Source organism: Protopterus annectens, chromosome 14.part0 (assembly GCF_019279795.1).
Source record: "Protopterus annectens isolate FY-2018-M chromosome 14.part0, PAN1.0, whole genome shotgun sequence".
NCBI lineage: Eukaryota > Metazoa > Chordata > Ceratodontiformes > Protopteridae > Protopterus > Protopterus annectens.
Window position 1 is genome coordinate 987640814 of NC_056748.1, and position 20191 is coordinate 987661004.

At 42.3% G+C, this 20191-nt stretch overlaps 1 protein-coding gene across 1 annotated transcript in view; it reads right to left on the reverse strand.

Moving 5' to 3' along the window:
* WDFY4 (WDFY family member 4) overlaps positions 1 to 20191 on the reverse strand; it is a 4454583-nt gene that overhangs the window by 4133616 nt on the left and 300776 nt on the right. The window contains exon 5 of the mRNA XM_044055648.1: positions 1348 to 1508. Coding sequence (XP_043911583.1) covers positions 1348 to 1508 — 161 coding nt within the window. The remainder of the gene's footprint in view (positions 1 to 1347; positions 1509 to 20191) is intronic.

The window sequence follows — 20191 nt, forward strand, 5'->3', positions numbered from 1 at the left end:
TTCATTTGGGCATCAGCAGATGTGAGTTTAGTTTTCTGTTTCATTTTGACAGGAAAAGTGGGGCCAACAGGGTTGTTAATGGCAGCAGCTGCTTGCCAGGGATGGAGACAACATTCTGTTGTAACAGAGAAGACTTCCCTGCTCCCTCTTCCAGAGGCAACAAGAGTGCTTCTCCCTTGTCCACTGATAGGACCCCAACAGCCACAGAGCGCATGGCTTATCCTCAGTCTATAGTGGTTGTAGGTGCTACACCATAGGCATTCTAGTTAAAAGATGAGTGGTCCAAGGGACCAGCTTTGGACACAACAGAGTCTCACACCTCCGGCTGAGACAAACTGCTAGCCTGCTGTGTTGGCAAAAGCTGCTTTACTTTTTCTTTTTGTGGCTGGAAGAAGCACCGACCATGGGACTGGTAGTTTTTTCCATGGTCAAGCAGTATACACATACACACACCCATACACCCCAACATATTTTTATATATATATATATATATATATATATATATATATATATATATATATATATATATATATATTTATATGGGTCCCCTTCAAATGGTCGAACTTTTAAAAGCTCAACTTTCATATGGCCGAGACCATATGATTGAAATTTTATAAATTTGAATGGTCTAAATAGGGATCTCCACAGAGTGCGGAATGGGAAGATTTCTCTTTACCACAATGTAGTGCAATCTCGGAGTTGGTATATTTAAATAGCAGGTGGTGTGGGGGGTGCAGGGGGGCTTGCCTCCTTGCTGGCACTGTTTAGTTTTTTTGTTTGTTTTTGGTTATTTTATTTTCACATTTTCGAACATTCAATTGGAAATTTGGATGTTTGATTATGTGAAGTAGACCCATATATATATATATATATAAGGATTTCAGTGCAAGCAACAAAAGAATTGTTTGCACTGTGTTGAGCACTTGTCCTTTTTATGAACATTACAATTGCTGTATGTGCAATGCTTATTAACATTTTCCAGAAACACTACAACTCTTTTACTTAGCTTTGGTTTTTGCAGAAAAAAAAATCAATAATTTTGCATAACAAGAGTGCATTTAACACTTCATCACTTACAGTTGTACACATTGTATTACACTGGGCCCCAATCCTTTAGCTCACTACCTACACACTGGTCAACAAATACAATGATTAAAACAAAATTTATAAGTAACTTCATAAAGTATATACTTTGGTCTGAGATACTGTGGCCCATAACTAGCCAGTATGTGGGAAGACAAATGTTACAGATTATCTGTCTTCATATTCTAGATAAACCAAGTCAAAAATACTGATTGATAAATATCATGTCCCCAAATCACTTCTTTAAATAACTGTTACTTTTACCTGATCGAGATGGTTGCTCAAACTGAAAGTCTGCAAGTTGTGGGTTCGTAGCAGAAAAAGCAACCTTCAGTTCTGAATGCCCACAGACAGTGAACCTAGCTAAGAGATCCACCAAGTCATTGATGGGCTTCATGTGGTCTTCATCCTGATCCTTGTCACACCTATATTAAACAGATTAATTTCAAATATAAATAAATAAACGGAAAACAAGAAAAATATGCAAACATATCTCACTTAAGCAAGGGTGTTGTTAATGATCCTTGTTTTTCTACATTAAAAAAAATATTGTTTTTCTACATTAATAACCATGCTACCAAGTGGCAGTATAAATTCATTGTGCCAAGGAAACTAAATCTGTACTTTTCAAGGGTGTAAAAATGTTCAGAAGATATGTGTTCTACCTCTCTTTCTGAGACATGTATAATTATAGCAATGGTTTGGTCCCGAGGGCTGGCTAGAGGACCAAAACAAAGACAACATTACACCAGAAAGTCGAGTTATTACTATTACCATTATTTAAGAAAAGAAATAATTACTTTTCTTAAATAATGGCATTGTATAATGCCTTTGCTGCCCTTCCGCACCTGTCTGGTGTTCGGCAGTTCTGATGTACTCGCGGTACATCAGAGCTGTGGGCAAAAACGCGAACAGTTCTATGGGTTTAACATGAGATCTCTGTTAAACTCATTTAACACAGCAGTTTAAAAGCAACGGAGATCGCAAGATCTCCGTTGCTTTTAGCTATTGTGTCGCTATAAGAGTTTAACATAGCGAGAAAAAGCAACAGAGATCTAACGGAAAAGTCCGGGCCGGACCTTTTCCGTTAGTATATTGAGGATTTAACGGGCACGCTGGTTGGGCTGGCCAATCAGCGTGCACGTTTTTAGGGTAGGCATTGTATAATAAAGAATATGTTACAGGTTTCCACACACTGATTGATTATGCTGCTAAAGCATAAACAATTCTAGATTTTACTTGTTACATTTTGTCTGTTATAGATTCCCCACAGACCTATGGCCATTTTCATTGGAAAGGCTCTCCTAGCGTTTCCAGTAGAGGGCTGCAGACAGTTCAGGAAAGATTTGCTTTCATCTAGTGAGGTCATTCTGGCAGAAGACTAAATGGAATATGATGACTAATATAAAATGACCAGGCACTGTAGTATGTGAATATGCCAGATGATACAATAGATTCATATACAAAAGCTGTTACAGCAAGTTGGATACACAATGTAGCAGAGAAAGCATGAGAAAGCCAATATATGTTACCAAGTTCAATAACTGAAACAGACACAGCATAAACCTGCAGTGTTCCACTGATCAGATAAATAGTAGTAAGCAGTATTTTCTCTTTTTGCCTGGATCAGATCATTAACCAGGAAATTAATGTATATTGGAAGGACATGTTCAAAAACACAAAACAGCACCATAGTGTGCATTAACATGCCAGAAGCATTTTATTTTTAAGATGAAAGAACAGCATGACTGTGATAAAGTAAAAAGAAGTATGAACCCTGGCACCTTCTGACAAAAAACATTTGCTACACACATACTGAAGTAGTACATATGATCAAAATTAGTACTTTGGTTACAGAATATGGAGAAAAAATCAGGACAATTAGAAGAGTTAGAAGAATTTTTATGATTAAGACAAAGACTAACTATTGTTAACAGTGTGGGAAAAAACAACGAGCAAGCATAGTAGCATACCTAAGCAGATTTTTCTGCTATTCTTGTTAAAACTAATATCTATGTAATTATGCAAGTCTCGGGAATGTTTTGTTCTTGCTTGAGCTTTATTGCCCGTGCACTTCTACTAAAACGGCAAGGAAAAGCAAACATTATCATGTACTTACCATAACTCTGACACCTCTCATCCTGGTCTATTTGCAATAAATCATTGAATGGTACAGAGTTGCTTGTCAGAAATGATCCAGCCCTGCAAGTGCTCCAAGCCTTGAGCTCCTTTAAGACTTTTCCCTCCCCTGTGCACAAGATCTCCTTAAATAGGCTGCTGACTAACATTACAGGATTATGATACATAACCAATAAGGCTGTGATGGGCAGAAGAGCTTCAGGATAATCTGCCAGGTACCCAGGAAGAATGGCAGGGGGACAGTAGGAGGGTTGTCATATTAGACAGACAAAGGATGAAGAGGATCAAGCATTACGTTAACTACATAACTTCCATATCCTATTCATCATCCAGTCTAGATACCTGAAATGCTGAATGGTATCAGGACAGGATACTCCTAAGAACTGTTGCTCCAAAGGAAACCCTAGCTGGTGAAATTATAAGTAGTTTGCAGTGTTAGACAAAGGTATGTGATATAGACCATGTTGCTGATGCACAAATTGTACCCAGAATAGAATTTCTGAAAAAGGCTTTTGACACAGCACGTGACCTTGTAGAATAAGCATCATGTCTAACAGGTTAAGTTTTATTCTGTGATATATATATATATATATATGCAAATGAAATACAAATGAGATAGCCAAAGTCAGCTTAGACAGTTTTTGGCCCAGCTAGTTGGGAGCAAAGGAGATGAGCAACTGTCTATTTTTCCTGAATGCTTTCATCCTGTGATGCTAAAATCAAAGCTATCTATGAACATCTACTGTACTCATCCCTCAGACCTATTATACAGTACAACGACCCATTTGGTATGTACCGCACAAGACATCTGCAACAGCTGGAAAGGCTGCAGAAATACCTCACTAAAAGAATCACAGGCCTAAAGCAGATGCCCTATGCTGACTGTCTAAAAAACCTCCAGCTATACTCTGTCGCATATTGTCTACTCAGAGGCGATCTCTGCTTAACATACAAGGCCAAGTCAAACCCTGAGCTGTTGGACATGCTCCACTTAAAGAAATCCCAATCCCTCAGAGCCACATGCTCCAGGGATCTAAACCCTGTCATCACAATGAACAAAACATGCTGGAGGGATAGGGTTGTGACCCAAAGACCCCCCATACCCTGGAATAGACTACATGTCAAGCAGAGCGCCTCCTTGGCCCTGTTCAAAAGGAATCTTGACGATTGGATGGGAGATTCACCTCGGGGATCATGTCAGTCGCCCTGCTAGGCAGGGGTCCAGGGAAGTAAATACTGTGGGAAGAAATATCCAAGGAATTGTTATGGCTAGGTTTGTATAGGCCCTAGGGCCGATAGCCTAGTACCAACCTATGAACCTCTGAAGAATCTCTTATGCTGTAATGATAAGTAAGAAAACAGGTTAATAATTTATAAGATAGTACAGGCTGGATTTTGAGGCGATATTGGTGCATAAAAGGATAATTGTTCAGAGGGATACTCTGTCTTTATGAAAAAAACAAGTATGTTATGCAGGATGGTCAGGCTTGTAATTCTGAAATTCGTCTTCTGGACATAACTGGTATGAAGAACATTTTCCAAGAGATGATTAACTGTACCGAACTTACTGATTCAAAGGGGGCTCCTTGTCAATATTTCTAACACAAAATTTAAGTCTCAAGGTGGAGCTGGGTCCTTTATTGGGGCCATAAAAAAAAGCTGTAACAAACAGTCTCTAAATTTTAATGACAGCGATTCTGATCCTTTCAAAAAGTCTTTTCATAACTTCTTAGGGGGTCAAAGAACGATTGTCAAAGCCATTCTGAAATTTGGAAATCATCAAAGCCATTCTGAAAGTTGGAAATCAATGCAAGATGCACCTAAGGATAGGCACAGGTGTAAAAAGTGGTCTCTGGTTTTAATGATGGAGAGATTCTGGTCACTGTATTAAGGAGCTAATCATCCAAATATGGAAGTACAAGGATTACATCGGTTCACAGAAGGGCTGTGAGTACTGGCATGTAATTGACAAAAAATCAAGGGCAAGCCTGAAGTGCAGAAATCTCCTGGATGTCCTTGCTATACTGATGTGCAGCTAAGGACAATTGCTTCCGTTCAGGCAGGACATAATCAACACTTGCACCATGACCATTCTGAAGGGGGTCTTTCTGATGTGTAAGTTTAGGTTACTGAGAACTGACCTGAGGTCCTTGTTTTTCTCTGGCACAAACAAAAATCTTGAATAGATTCTGGACCCTCTCTGTTCTGATGGGACCTACTGGATGGCATCCAGGAATGGCAGTGACTGGTGGGTAGGGTATAGGAAATGGGCATAATATAGCCTGTGGATTATTATCTCTCTCATCCAAGTATCCTGCGTAATGGCCATCCACAAAGATGAGTGGAAAGATAAATAGCCCCCCAAAGTGCATCATGAGGGGAACTGGGCAAGCCTTCAAGGATGTCGATACGGTTTGCCTGAAAAGGCTCCACAGAATCCCTGATTTTGCAGACCTCCTCAGCCTCTGAGTTGGTATTTGTTGAAAGGTCTTCCTCTGTCATAGCCATCACAATCTGAGGTGGAATCAAAGGGCTGATACTGGGGATTCCTGAATGAGAAGTATTTTGACTCGATTTCTGCTGCAGGATCTTTCAGGGATCTCAAATATGATGCCTATGGCAGATAAAATCTAGCTGTCCTGCTCACATATCAACAACTTTCCTTCAACAGCAGGTTTGAGCAAAGTAATTCCACTGCATGAGGCATTAGTGAAGGATACCTTAAAATTATTTGCAAAGGCACAAACTGTGGAGCCAGGCATACTGCCTCAAGGTAATACCAATGCCCACCATTCTGGCAGCTCCATCAGCTGCATCATGTAAAAATCACACTAATAACTTAGTAATGCTGGCATAATTATTATCATAATCTCTGTTTCCTCGACTATGGAAACTAGTCTGAAGCTTGTTCTGCTACATCTTTTCAGATGTGATTCATATGAGTGGCATAGTTCAGAACTCTCAAAGCAAAGGTACCAGTGGCATTTGCACTATCCCCTATTCTGTCCATCACTCTGACTCCTTTTCTTGGTGAGATGAAAAGCAGCAACATCAACTGATAGCTCTCATTTGGTGCCTGCTGCTATGATCAAAGAGTCCATAAGAAGTCCCTTAGGCCAGTGTTGTCCGTCCTTAGAGGGCTGAACAATTTTATCTGGTTTTCATGGAATGCTCTGTCAAAAGTTAAGCTCCTGCCATGCCCTCTGAGCTGCTAATATCATCAGACAGTTGGCAGAGAGTGGAAATATGTAAGCCTAAAAAAGCACCTCCTCATCCTGAAGGGGGTTGGTTGGCTACAATCCCCCTTCTGTTTCATCAATTTTAGGATTTCGCCAAAGGTTGTTTTTCTGGAGGGAATTGAGGGGAAAGTTCTTGAACATCAAAATCAGTTTTGAATGTCAACAACATCACAGGTGAGTCTATGCGCCTTCTCTTGCATGTCCTCTATCTAGGAACATTGGGGGGGGGGGCTGAATTCTACTCCCCAGAGGACTCCAAGTCAGAATATGGAGATTGTTTAAATTTATGTTCTGCCTTTGGGACATCTGATAAGCAGGCTAAGACACTGATTGTTGGGGGTCTGGGACATAAACCTGTGGTCAGTGCCCTGCAGGGAAATGCAATTACCCTCTCCATTACATCGAATGCTTATCTCAGATCTGCCAGCACCAGGGAACTCTGGCCCAATGCATGTCTATCCCCACTGAAGTGGATGTAAACAGCACAGAGGAAAGAACCACTGAAACTGATGAAATTGAAGGTTCAAAACCACTGGTACTGAAACATGGATTAGGAAAAGAGCAAATATGGGTGATGAAGGGCCAAACTGATCCACCCTAGACACCAAGGGGAATGGGATGACAACTGTCTCAATCACTACCTTCAAAAAGAACCTTACAATGTCATCCCAATCTGCATTGGTTGCCCTTTTGAAGGACCTGAAAGAAACTGTGGGAAAGATGGGGATGGTGGACAGGAGATAAAGTGGGGCAACTCTTTTTCACAAGAATGTCTGTTAACAGAAGGTTTTAGAAACTTGTCAATAATAAGCATTGGCTCTGAATGGAATGATAATGGTGACTCTCTCAAAATAATATGAAGATAAGCTGGCTCCAATCTTTGATGCATTCTTTTCTTAACACCTTTATTAAATTATCAGTTAAGACATAGGCAAATACATTAACAGAAAAGAAAACAAACCATATTTTTCTTTCATTTACATACATTAAACATCACACATCTTTTCTTTCCTTCTATCATCAGTCCAACACTTGGTTTGGTATCTGATGAAGTTTTAAAAGTTTTTAAGACAAAAGTGCTAATACCTTGTGGATTAAATCTTTATTTTCTTCACAGAGTGGTGCACGGACTGTTTTATTCCAGTAATTGGTGGGAACCTTAGGTGTAAAGGATTAGTAAGGTGAGAAAAGAAGGAACAGCTATCAAAGTTTGCAACTCTAAAATCCATTTAGCAGAAGTCCAAGCTGCCAGCAGTACTGTTTTCTAAGTACAAATCTTAACAGAAGCAAAAGGGTCAAAAAGAGATACGGTAAGTCTTTCCAGGACATAGTTCAAATCCCAAGGAGGAGGAAATAACCCTTCATGGTGGTCTAGTGCATAGAATGCCTTTCAAAAGCTGCCAGATTTCAAATCAAGATGAAAATGGTAGAGTCAAAGGTAAGCAAGCAAAGACTGCTGACAGATGTGTTTAATATAAGAAAATGCCAGCCCAGCATTAAGCAATTCACACAAGTAAGCCAGAATATTAGGAATACCCACTTGATAAGGGTTCTGGTTCTTTCTTCGGCACCAAAAGAAAATCTCTCCCATTTAGAGAGATAAGGTTTCATTCTATTTGGTTTCTAGCCTCATGTAAAAGCTTAAGCATGTCTTCAGAAAACTGGTGCCTAAAAGGAATTAGAAATCTGTCACCAAAGTATCAGATTCACAGTTTGTAAACTGGGGTGAATTAAACAGCCTTTGTTCTGGTAAGTCCATTCTGTGAAGTAACATATGAAGATAGCCTCTAGATGAAAAGAAGGGGAACCAATGATGCCAGGGCCAAAAGGGAGTCACCAACAAGATTTTTGGTTTGTCCTTCGTGATGTTTAGAAGGACATTTGTAACCAAAGGAAGTGGAGGGAAAGCATAAGCCTCCTTTTCTAAGGAAAAAGTCATTGTGTCTGTTCTCTACACAAGGCATTGGTAATATTGAACAAAAACAGCCCAAACTGTCTGTTGTATATGAAAGTAAAAAAGATCTATCTTTGGAGTACTCTACCTTTGGGCAATATCCAGAAAGACCTCTCTGTTTAGCATCAGTTCTTGAGGGTCTGTTCTAGATCTGCTACCTTGTTTTCCCTAAGGGTATGTACGGAACATGGAGATTATTTTTTCAATTGCTATTTCCTGAGATATCAATCCAACCTGCACAGGCAATAAGAATTGGTGCCTCCCTACTTGTTGATACACCACATAACTGTGGTGCTGTCTGCGAAAATCTGAAGAGGACTCAGAGTCTGAAGGTAATGCAGACTCAGAGAAGCTAAAATAACTTCCTTCATTTCCTTTATATTGATGTGGTCCCTTCTTTTTCATTTGAGACCACACCCTTGGACCCTGACGTCCCTGGAAAAATCACCCATGCCAAATCCGAAGCATCTGTGAACAAATCTTGGGAAGGTGAAGGAACCAGAAGAGGCAGTCCTAAGTTGAGTGAAACCTAGCTGAGCCACTATAAAAGGTCCTTCTTTCTGAAGGGCAAGAGAGGAATTTGGAAGCTTAATGGATAACAATGCTGAGTCCAGACAGACTTCAGATACCACTGAATCTTTCTGATATTGAATCTGGTATAAGGAATTATAAGACTCACTGATACAATACAGCCCAGAGCTCAGGGAATCATTCTTGCAGGTGTCACATTCAAGGGAAGAAGGGTCTGAAATTAATCTATCAAGGAAAGAAAATTGTCTTCTAGGAAAAAAAGCCATCATTCACAATGTGTTGATTTTGCATGAGAGGAAAATCTGATCTTGAGACAGAATCAAGCAATTTTTTTTAGCAGGGTGAACACCAGAATGTCTCAACAATCCATAACCAACTGGAAATGAATAAGACGTTGTTCTTGGGGGAAAAAGTTTGAATGATAAGATGATCTAGATAAGGAAATATCTGAAGAGCTCAAAGCCTGCAGAAGGTAATGACAAAAGCTATGCATTTAGTGAATACACCTGGGGCAATAACAAAAAAGAAAAAAAAAAAGGTAAAGCAGAAAGTTGAAAGTGATATGAAGATGCACAAAAAAGATAATATTTTTTTTTATTGTGGATGAATACGAGTATGAAGATAGGTGTCCTTTAAATCCAAAGTCACCAAGAAAGCTTGAGGAAGAATCATTGGAAGTAAGGAATAAACAGTCAACATCTTGACACATGGGACTTTAAGAAAAGTGTTGAGGAAAGAAAGATCCAGAATAGATCACCAAGTGTCCTCCTTTCTGAGAACCAGAAACGTTCTTGAGTAAAAACCTGTTTTTTCTAAGTGTGGGGCACTGATTCTATTGTTCCCTGAGAATGGAGGTCTCAAAGTAGAGAAAGAATTAGGTGGATCTGGCTTTGAGGGGGCTGAGGTAACCCCAGGGGATGTGGTAAATCCTTCCAAGACATTTTGCATCCCCTTGAATGACAGACATAACTCATCTGTCCACAGTTATTAATTGCAAAACTGGCAGAGATAGAGAATGTTTTTGAGCTAAAGGAACCTGAGAAAGGCCAAGGTGAGACTGATTGGAAAGAAAAAGGCAGATAATCATTAGGCAGTTGCTTTTTCTGGAAAGGAAGATTTAAAACCCCAGGAATTTTGTTGAGACTTTTCCTGAAACTGTCCTCTAGGAGGTCTCTTACCCTTCTGAGAAGATTTTAGATCCTTATGAAGGAAAGCATCAGCCTTGGAAGGATAATTTCTTTGAAATTACCCTCAGTAGAAAGAAAGGAATTTAAAGTCCTGCTGAACCTTACCCTTCTCCTGCAATGTCTAGAACAGTTCTGCAGCTGCAGAACCAAAAATATTTGATCTACTCAAAGGTAAGTCAAGCAGCTTAGTTTTGACATCCTTAAGTAAAGGCTGAAGTCTAAGTCTGATAAACATATGAATAACCAAACCATTGGCTGCAGCCCTGGAAAAGGCATCTACAGCTTCATAACTACACTTAATAGAATGTCTAGCCACTTGTAAAACGAAGTTAAGAAGAGAGAGTGCAGAAGACATAGCTTTTGTATCATTAATGTCAGTTTGCTCCTTACCCGGGGTACCCAGAATAGATAAAAGGTACCTAATTACATGGGTACGGTAATTAATAGCTCTAAAAGCTAAAGTCGCAGAAGTTATCACTTTTTCCATATCAGTAAATGTCTCTGCTGTCTCTATGTGTAGGTAAAACAGAAGAAAACAAGAGCTTAGAAGGCGTTTCAGTAAAAAGAATGATCACAAATGGATCAGATGCAGGGTTCTTGTATAAGAACTTAACTGAATCTGGCACCTTGCAAAACATGTCAATGTTCATAGAAGCAGTTGATAAGAATCAGAATTAGTTGAAGCAGTGGAGAAAGTAGCCAACAAGGACACTAAAACAGGAGGAATAGCCAAGGCTTAGGTACAAATTTCCAAAATAGCACAATACCTTTTCTGGATATCAGAACAATTGAGAACCTTCCCACAAAATGTTCTATCATGTTGACAATGGTGTCCCCAGTGGAAAGCTCTTCCATATGGAAATTGGGAAATACAGTATCTTCATCATCCGAAAAAAGAAGTTATGTACTTACCATAACGTTCCATGGGAGTTGTTCATCTCGCCTTTATTCTTACACATGGGTACGGAGCAAAGCCATTGGCTCCGAGCCAGCCGCTTTACTAACCTAAGATCTCAGAGTAGCTCGAGGCCAGACCCCTATCCCATGATGCTCTCTGTCCTACTTCAGATCTAGTTTGCTGAACTCAGCATGAGCAAGTATAACTCACTAACTACTCCAGCTGGAGCAAGAAATCCCAGAAGAAGACTACCAGACCCCAAGTATACCCGTTCTTCGAGACCCTAGAGGGGGAAGGTGGGTGGGAATGTAAGAATAAAGGCGAGATGAACAACTCACATGGAACATTATGGTAAGTACATAACTTCTTTATGTGAAGTTGTTCAATCTCACCATTTATTCTTATACATGGGTAGCGTCCCAAGCACCCTAATCCTGGGTGGCTCACGGGACTATATTCCTGAGGACTGCGGAACCAAAGGAAGCTCTGGAGGCCCTGTCCACTTTGTAATGAGTGATAAAGGTATGACGCTTAGACCAAGTGGCAGTTGCACATATAGTGTCCAAAGGTAAACGAGCCATATAAGCTGAGGACGTGGAGACAGCTCTAGTTGAATGGACCTTCACACCATATTCTAATGTTTGGTTCGCTGAAGAGTAGATAAGTTTGATGCAGTCAGTTAACCACTTAGAAAGGGTAACTTTAGAAACTGGTAATCCTTTTTTGGCGTCGGCATAAGATGCAAAAAGTTGGCCAGATCTTCTAAATTCCTTTGTCCTGTCCAAACAGAATCTCAATTGTCTGTGGACATCAAGTTTATGCAAGATGTATTCTAACTGATTAGAATGATTACTGAAAAAGGTTGGAAGTTCAATAGTTCAGTTCAGATTGACCTCAGAACACACTTTTGGCAAGAATGAAGGATTAGTCCTCAGTGATACCTTGTCTGGATGAAACACCAGATACGGTGGTTTGACAGAAAGGGCTTGAAGCTCAGACACCCTAAGTGCTGAGGTAATGGCCACCAAGAAAATAGTCTTCCAGGAAAGAAACTTCAACTGACAGGATGATGCGGGTTCAAAGGGGGGAAGACTAACACGTGACAGCACAAAATTTAGATTCCAGGAAGTAAAGGGCTGTCTAACAGGGGGCCTAAGATGAATGGTGCCCTTAAGGAAGGTCCGACATAATCTGTGAGACATGAACTTAGAACCCTCAACTCCTAGGTGAAAATTCAAAATGGCAGCCAATTGGACTCTAATAGTGGCAGCTGCAGCACTTTCATGAAAAAGCTTAGAGCGGAATTCCAGGATACTAGCAATCGGGGCAACATAGGGATCAATGTTATTCTGAGAAGCCCAAAAAGCAAATCGCTTCCATTTACTAGCATACAACTTTCTGGTAGAAGCCTTATGCGAAGATATAAGAATGTGCTGTACCTCCGTAGAAAAATCGTGTAACCTGGCTAGGTAGGGAAGTGGAGCAGCCAAGATGTCAGTCTGAAGGAATGAAGGGAAAGATGGAGGGCCTCTGACGAATGTGTCAGTAGGTCTGGAACTGGGTCCAGAATCCAAGGTTCCACCAGTTGATAGAGTCGGATGAAGGGGAACCAAATCTGATGAGGCCAAAGAGGGGCTATTAAAATTAAGTCCTTCCGAGGGTTTTGGCTTTCTGCAAGAACTTCGGAATCAGGGGTGGAGGTGGAAAGGCATACAGGAGTCCTGGGGGCCAATCGTGTATGAGCGAGTCCCTTGGGCTGTCCCCGAGCGGGGGATTCAGGGCAAAGTAGCTTCTGCATTTGGCATTCATAGGAGATGCAAACAGGTCGCAGCAAGGCTGGCCTCATCTGCAGAAAATCTCCTCCGCAACTTTGTTTTTGAGAGACCACTCGTGTGGTAGCAGAATGGCTCTGCTCAATTTGTCCGCTATCACATTGGATTTCCCTGGGATATGCGTTGCTATCAGAAAGCGCCCAGTGGACACAGCCCACTGCCAAATTCTCAAGGCCTCTCAACACAGGGGATAAGACTTGGTTCCCCCTTGCTTGTTGATGTACCAGACTACCGACATGCTGTCCATCTGTATCGCAATCGTCCCTAGAGGCAGAGAGTCGCGGAAGTGCTGCAATGCCAAAAGCACCACTCGCAGCTCCAGAACATTGATGTGCAACTGTGACTCTGTCTCTGACCAGATGCCTTGGGCTGTTCTTCCCCAAAAAAGCCCCCCCCACCCTATCAGAAAAGCGTCCGTGGTCACCGTGGCTGATGGCAGGGGGAGAACAAATGGTTGACCCACTACCAGCTGTTGGCTGGTCAACCACCAGCGAAGATCCTTCTTGCAAGAGTCCGTAATCATGATTAAGAATGACATGGGAAGTTGTTGGTATGACCACTGGGGGAATAGTAACCATTTAAGAATCCTCATATGCATTTGTCCCAGAGGAACTGCTATGAGCGTAGCTGCCATGGTGCCTAGGAGTTTCAGTACTTGATGGGCTGGTACCTTTCTTCTCTGCAGAATGTCCAAGACCTGTTTTCAGAGAGTGGCTATTCTGTCCAGGGGCAATCTTATTGTGGCAGTGGTAGTGTCTAGTTTTACTCCGATTAACGAGATACGCTGCGATGGCGATAACGCAGACTTTTCGAAACTGATAGTGATGGCTAGCTGAGAGCAGAGATCGAGAGTGTGATCCCTGGACAGAATAAGTTGATGCCTGGAGGTGGCGGTAAGGAGCCAGTCGTCCAGATATGGAAGCACTCGGAATCCTTGATGCCACAAGTGAGCCGTAACCACTGCCATGCATTTAGTAAACACTCTGGGGGCTGCTGTGAGTCCAAAGGGCAGTGCTTGGAATTGGTAGTGACTGGCTCCCAGCTGGAAACGTAGATGATCTCTGGATGGCCTTGCCATTTTGATGTGGTAGTACGCATCCTTGAGATTTACAGAGACCATTCAATCGCCCACTCAGAGGAATGGGAGAATAGACTAAAGCGTGACCATCCGGAACTTCTCCTTCTTTACAAATATGTTGAGTCTGCTGAGATCCAAGATGGGCATCCAGTCCCCTGTCTTCTTTGGAACTAAAAAGAAACTGGAGTAAGTTCCGGATTCTATCTAGTCTGCTGGGACTGGCTGGATGACTCTTTTTTCCTGCAGCCTCTGGATTTCTATGGCTGCTTGATCCCTGAGGACTGGGTGGAATATGTCTGGGATTTTTTTGCCAACAGGTGTATTTTCTAGAAATGGGATGATATATCCTCTGGTAACGATGCTTTGTACCCAAGAATCTCTTGCAATTCCTAGCCAGGCATCTAGATACAAAGCCAGGTGACCCCTGACTGCCTCCAGAGCAGGACAGTTGGGCCTCCTCTCAGGAGCGCTGACAGGGCTTACCAAGGAACCCTGTTGCCCTGGTTCTGCGGACCCCCTCTGCCACCAGGGTGGCATCTTCCATTATTGCCCTCTCCTCTGCCCCTGAAGGGGGGTTCACTACGTGTGTTCTGGAAAGCTCCTTCGGACTTTCGGAACCACATTTTTCAACCTTGGTCTGGTAGGGGTGGAAAAATGGATTCCTATGGGAGATACAGTCTTTCCCTCCTGCTCACACCTAGTGAGAGCCTCCCTGACTTTGGACCCAAACAGAGAAGAGCCATCAAATGGGGTGCTGATAAAGAAAGACTTGAAGGCTTCCGCAAAGGAGCATAAGCGCATCCAGGACGGTCTCCGAAGAGCTATCATTGAACCCGCTGCCCGACTCGAACCATCGACTGCATAGGAAATGAGCCGCATGGACGAGTTTACAATGGAGTTAAGGGTATTACGTTGTGCTGTCACCTTGTCAGAGACAGCTCCATCTGTATTACCCTGCAGAGCATCTCCAAGCTCTTTCAGGAGATGTCTTTGAAGACGGGTGAAATGAGTCAAATAGTTAAACGATCGCATGGCAAATGTCGCAGATCTAAAAATGCATTTCCTGTATTTGTCCATCATCCTAGAATCCCTATTAGGAGGATGGACAGTGGATGAGGTTTCTGACATCTCTTTCTTGGTGGCCGCTGCCACCACCATGGCATCAATGGGGACTCCCTTAGTGAGGAACATCTTGTCTTGGGGGGAGGTGATAAATTTGTTGGGCCTCAGAGGGACCAGTTCCATAGAATCAGGAGACTCTCATCCCCTTCGAGCGACCAATTCCATCAACTCCTCGAAGGGCAGAGTCACCCAGGAGGTGGAAGGTTGAGACCCAAAGGCCTTCAGGAGCACCAACTCATCCTCAGTACGGCTAATGGACTGCCGGTCACCCTTCTGCTTTAGGATTTCCAGGATATCCGCAAAGGAGATATCCTCCAAGGGGGACTGTGGGGACGCTTCTGATTCCTCTAAGTTGGTGTCTGATGTCAAAGATTCCTGGGGGTAATCTAAATGACTCCTCTTGCATAATCTCTTCCTGGGAACCTCATCAGTGGGAGCTTCTGGTGAGGTCTCAGTACAGTAAGGGTCACCCAATGGGGTTACCTGAGGCTCCGGGTCTTGACACTTCACAGGGACCTGCGATGTACAGGTAGAACGTGGCACTTTAGGGGAGGAAGAGGAAGGATCTGACGATGTGTGTGTCTTAGATGACATAACCCTTGTCATGGCATCGAAAGCACCACTGCTCAGACTTGAATAAGCCACCTGTTCCGAAGAAGACGGCAACTTCTCCGGCACCAAGACAGAGGGCTCCGAACCAGAGAACGGAGCCAAGCTCATTCGTGCTGAAGCCCCAAGAGGAAGGGTCGGAACCGATGCATCGGTTCGACTCTCCCCCCAAGAACCGACAAGAGTATCGGCTCTGAGACTCTTCCAATGGAACCGAAGAAGTCAGGGTTGATGGAGCCAAAGGCACTGCAACAGGCCTTGGCTCCAAAGAGTCCACAGCCATCAGATCCGGCTCCGAAGGCCCTGCTCGGCTAAGAGGAGGAGTAGTCACAGCCAGTGGGATGGTCTCAGGCTTCAAACCCTGTTGGGTCGAAGCAGACAGCAATTTAGCCAGTGCCAGGTTCTCCAGAAGCCTCTGCACCACCCAGTCCACATCCATATCGGAAAGGGTCCTTGAAGAACGGGTCGAAGGGAGCAAAGACGCCACCGATTGAAAGATGGGTGACCTCAGAGTTTCGGAGACCGGTTCCAAGACCGGGGACTGGCTCCAAAACACCTGCTCTATGCACGGTTCCAAAGACTGTGGAGCCGGGGACTGGACCTTCACAGAACAACTTGGAGCAGATGACCTGGGCTCCGAGGACGTCTTCGAAGACTTTGACCCCTTCGAGGACTTGGAGGTCTGGTGAGCCTTATCCAAGGTCTCTTGAAAATCTGGCTTTAACAAGCCTCTATCTACCAAATTCCTTCTCCTCTCTAATAAAACCCTGCTGCTGTTAGCAAGCACAGAAATATGGAAGCACACTAGAGAAGTTGTCAGGTCCTTGAACAACCTTCAAATTATTCTACAAAATACAGTAACTCTACCCTGAAAACCGGTTATTGCACTAACAACCACACAGAAATATCAACAGTCCTACACTAACAACACTGCACACAGAAATATCAACAGTCCTGCGTTGCCAGATCCCTGTACAACTAAGGATATAAAAGTATGTTTTAACAAACACCTACCTAACACACTAAATTATATATATATATATATATATATATATATATATATATATATATATATATATATATATATATTATGTATTTAAAGGATAGAGGTAACAAAAAAACGGCCAAGGCCTAAGAGCAACCGCTCCGTAATAAACACAAGAATCTTAAATTTAAAAAATTCTAAAGGCTAATCCGCCTAACAGGTATAATAACTAGAAATTACAACACTCTACTGAAATTCCCTGAAGAAAATTAGTCTAAAGTTTGTCAAAAAACTTAATAAGAAAATACTACTGGCCCGAGCTCTCCGACGACCTAGCGATCAGTTGCAGAGGCAAACTAGATCTGGGGTAGGACAGACAGCATCATGGGATAGGGGCCTGGCCTCGAGCTACTCTGAGATCTTTAGCTAGTAAAGCTGCTGACTTGGAGCCAATGGCTCAGCTCCATACCTATGTGTAAGAATAAACGGCGAGACTGAACAACTTCACATCATAAGTGACAGGAGAATGAATTTGTGAAGAACATGCCAAGGAATCAGCTCCATCTGAATATGACTCCTTTTTCTTCCGATTCTTCCCTTTGCCATTTGAAGGATAAAAAAAGAAGAAAGATGAGAGATAGCAGGGAACAGGAAAAAAAAAAAGGTGGCTTTAAAGACATAATAGAAGAAATCTATTGTGTGGTGCTGTTAAATATTTAAAGATGTAATAATCTGAAAAAGGCCCAGAGTCCTGTCATTCTGGCAGAGGATACCTTGCAGACTGTAGAGAAAAGTAAAGTTGTGTAAATCAAACTTACTTGTAACAGTAGATGTTCACAGAAAAAACACTGCCTTACTGGCATACAGGTAGTAGTATCCTGCTATCTCTGGCAGTCTATCAAAGCTCAGAACTCCTCCCCTTGCCTGTCTGTGGGCATGCTGGACCAATCACCTGCAAGGGCAGGGGCTGCCTTTCAGACCCACAGACACGACTCATTCTGTTTTATAAGGTCCAGAAGGAAGAGAAGAGAAAAAATGCAAGACTGCAAACATTAACTGTTTCGCATCAAAAAACACATACACACTCGCAACAAAAGATTATGCTGATCAAAACTTAACAGCAACTTCAACACCAAATTATGTATATCCAAAAAGGTGGGATGTTGGGTGGGTACTGCCACTAAGGCATTGAGTTTTACGAACATATACAGTTGTGTAAGCGGAACTTACTATAACAGTAGATGTTTGAATGATCGCTGATGCAGTATCCCTAGCAATATGGGTTACATCCTGCCTAGGATACAACACCTAGTAATATGGGTTACATCCTGCCTAGGGGATATAAGAGCTGGACAGCTTCCAAAGCTTCAGGGCACCTTCCATGCACCCAACCAATTGTCAGGCAGCTCGGGATGAGCTGACAAAAAGATAAGTATGTGCATGAAACCCTTCAAAGATCTCCTGCCAGCAGAGAGAGGGAGGGAGGTTGAGTCCTGAAGTGACAATAGTAGGTGCAACAAAAAATAAAGGTCCATATCCTGGCATAAAAATCACACCAAAAAACAGGGAGGATGGAGGGAGGAAGGGAGTGTCTACTGCAACAGTGATCATTCAAACATCTGCTGTTATGGTATGTTCAACTTACACAACTGTGCTATGTTCATCATATTGATCACTGCTGCATTAGCCTTAGTTATATGGGTAGATTACCTTAGCTAACTACATCTGGGAGGTGGGAGAAGAGTCCAGAAGCTCCTTCAGAACTTCCTAGTAAAGAACCTAAAGAAGGAATCAAGCTTATAGGCTTTGTAAAAGTACGGAAAGAGGGCAAAGTAGAAACTTCTAGAATGCAACCATTTCCAAAAAGCCATAGAAGAAGCCAAGTCCTCTAGCAGAATGGCCTAGACCCTGTCTGGAATAGTTTTGTTATGGTGAGTATTAATAAAAGTTATATACTCACCGTAATTATGCACCGGTGTTGTCTGTTTTCATCCTACCTCAACCAATTGGTCTCAGATCCAACTTAAGCCACTTTGTAGACTTAGGCTCTGTAGTTCGAGCTCCTCCCCTCAAGCATAATCCTCTCTTCTCAGTTACCTCAGCTCAAGTTTGCCCTCTATTCAGCTTACCAACATATGTCAAAGGATACCTAGTCATTAGCATATTCTAAATTAAATTGTATATCAACTACAGCAGAAAAAAAAGGAAAAGTAGTAGAAGACGAGCTCATGCAGCAAGGCTGACAGGAAATACCCCTCAAGACATACTGTGAACTTGTAAAATAGGAAAGGGAATGGAGGACGAAATTTGAGGAAGGACAAAATCTGAACACCACAGATGCTTAGTTATATAGTGAGTACACAATTTTACATCTGGTGGTGTCTTTTTCGTCCATTCCTCATCCAGTGGGAGAGAGTCCTAGCTATAGAAACTCCAAGTGGTCCCAAAAAAAGGATATTCCACAGTGCAACAGAGCCAAATGCTGCCCTATTCCTATTTAAGATGTCCAATTTATAACAAGTGACAAAGGTATGAGCACGGGACCATATGACAGCTACACAAAAGTTATCTACAGAAGCTCTGGACCAAAAGTAGTTGATGTGGCCATAGATCTGGTGTAATGAGCCATAGGTGGTTTGGGCAATGTTAATCCTTTACTCTTATAGACAAAACAAATGCAGTCAGCCATCTATCCAGCCTAAAGTTATTTTAGACCCTGCTTTGGCCAATTTAGCTTACAGGTGCAGCACATATTCTCCCTTGCTGAAAAAACGGAGAAAGAAAACAGGTGGACTCATGGACTAGTTGATAGTTGCCTCTGACACCACCTTGGGGAAGAAAGAAGGGTTAGTCCAAAGGGATATGCTGTCCTTATGAAAAATCAGATATATCAGCTGGGAAGAAAGCAGCTGGAGTTTTGATATGATACTCATCAAGCTGAAGTAATGGTGACCAGAAAAAAAGTTTTCCATAAGAACTTTAGGTCTACCTTGACTGAAGGCTCAAAGGGAGGTTGGGTAAAAGCCTGAAGTACTGTTAAATCTCACATAGGAGGATGAAGTAAAACAGTACCTTGAAGAAAAACCTCACATAAATCTCTGGCAGGCCAAAGAAGAGCAGTTTTCCCCCAAGCTAAAATTAGAAATGGCAGCAAGTTGGACTTTAATTGTCAAGTAATTACTCCATCACTGAAAATGGAAGCAAGGAAGTCAAGAACAGCAGGGATAGGTGCTGAAAAGGGGTTAAATGGTCTCTGGATGCCCCAAATACAAAATATTTTCCATTTGCTCTTATAAAGTTTTCTGGTAGAAACCTTCTGGGATGAAGTAAGACTGTGACGAATTGAAGAACAAAACGTGGTTTCTAGCCATCAGTGGAAGTGAAGAAACCACACAGTAAGTATGAGGGTTTGAATATCTGGGTAAGATATCCAGGATGGGAGAGATAGGTCCTAAGAAGGATCCAACACCCAGGGAAGGTGAATTAGGTGAGGTCACAAAAAAGGGGGACCACACCTGTCAAGGCCAGAATGGC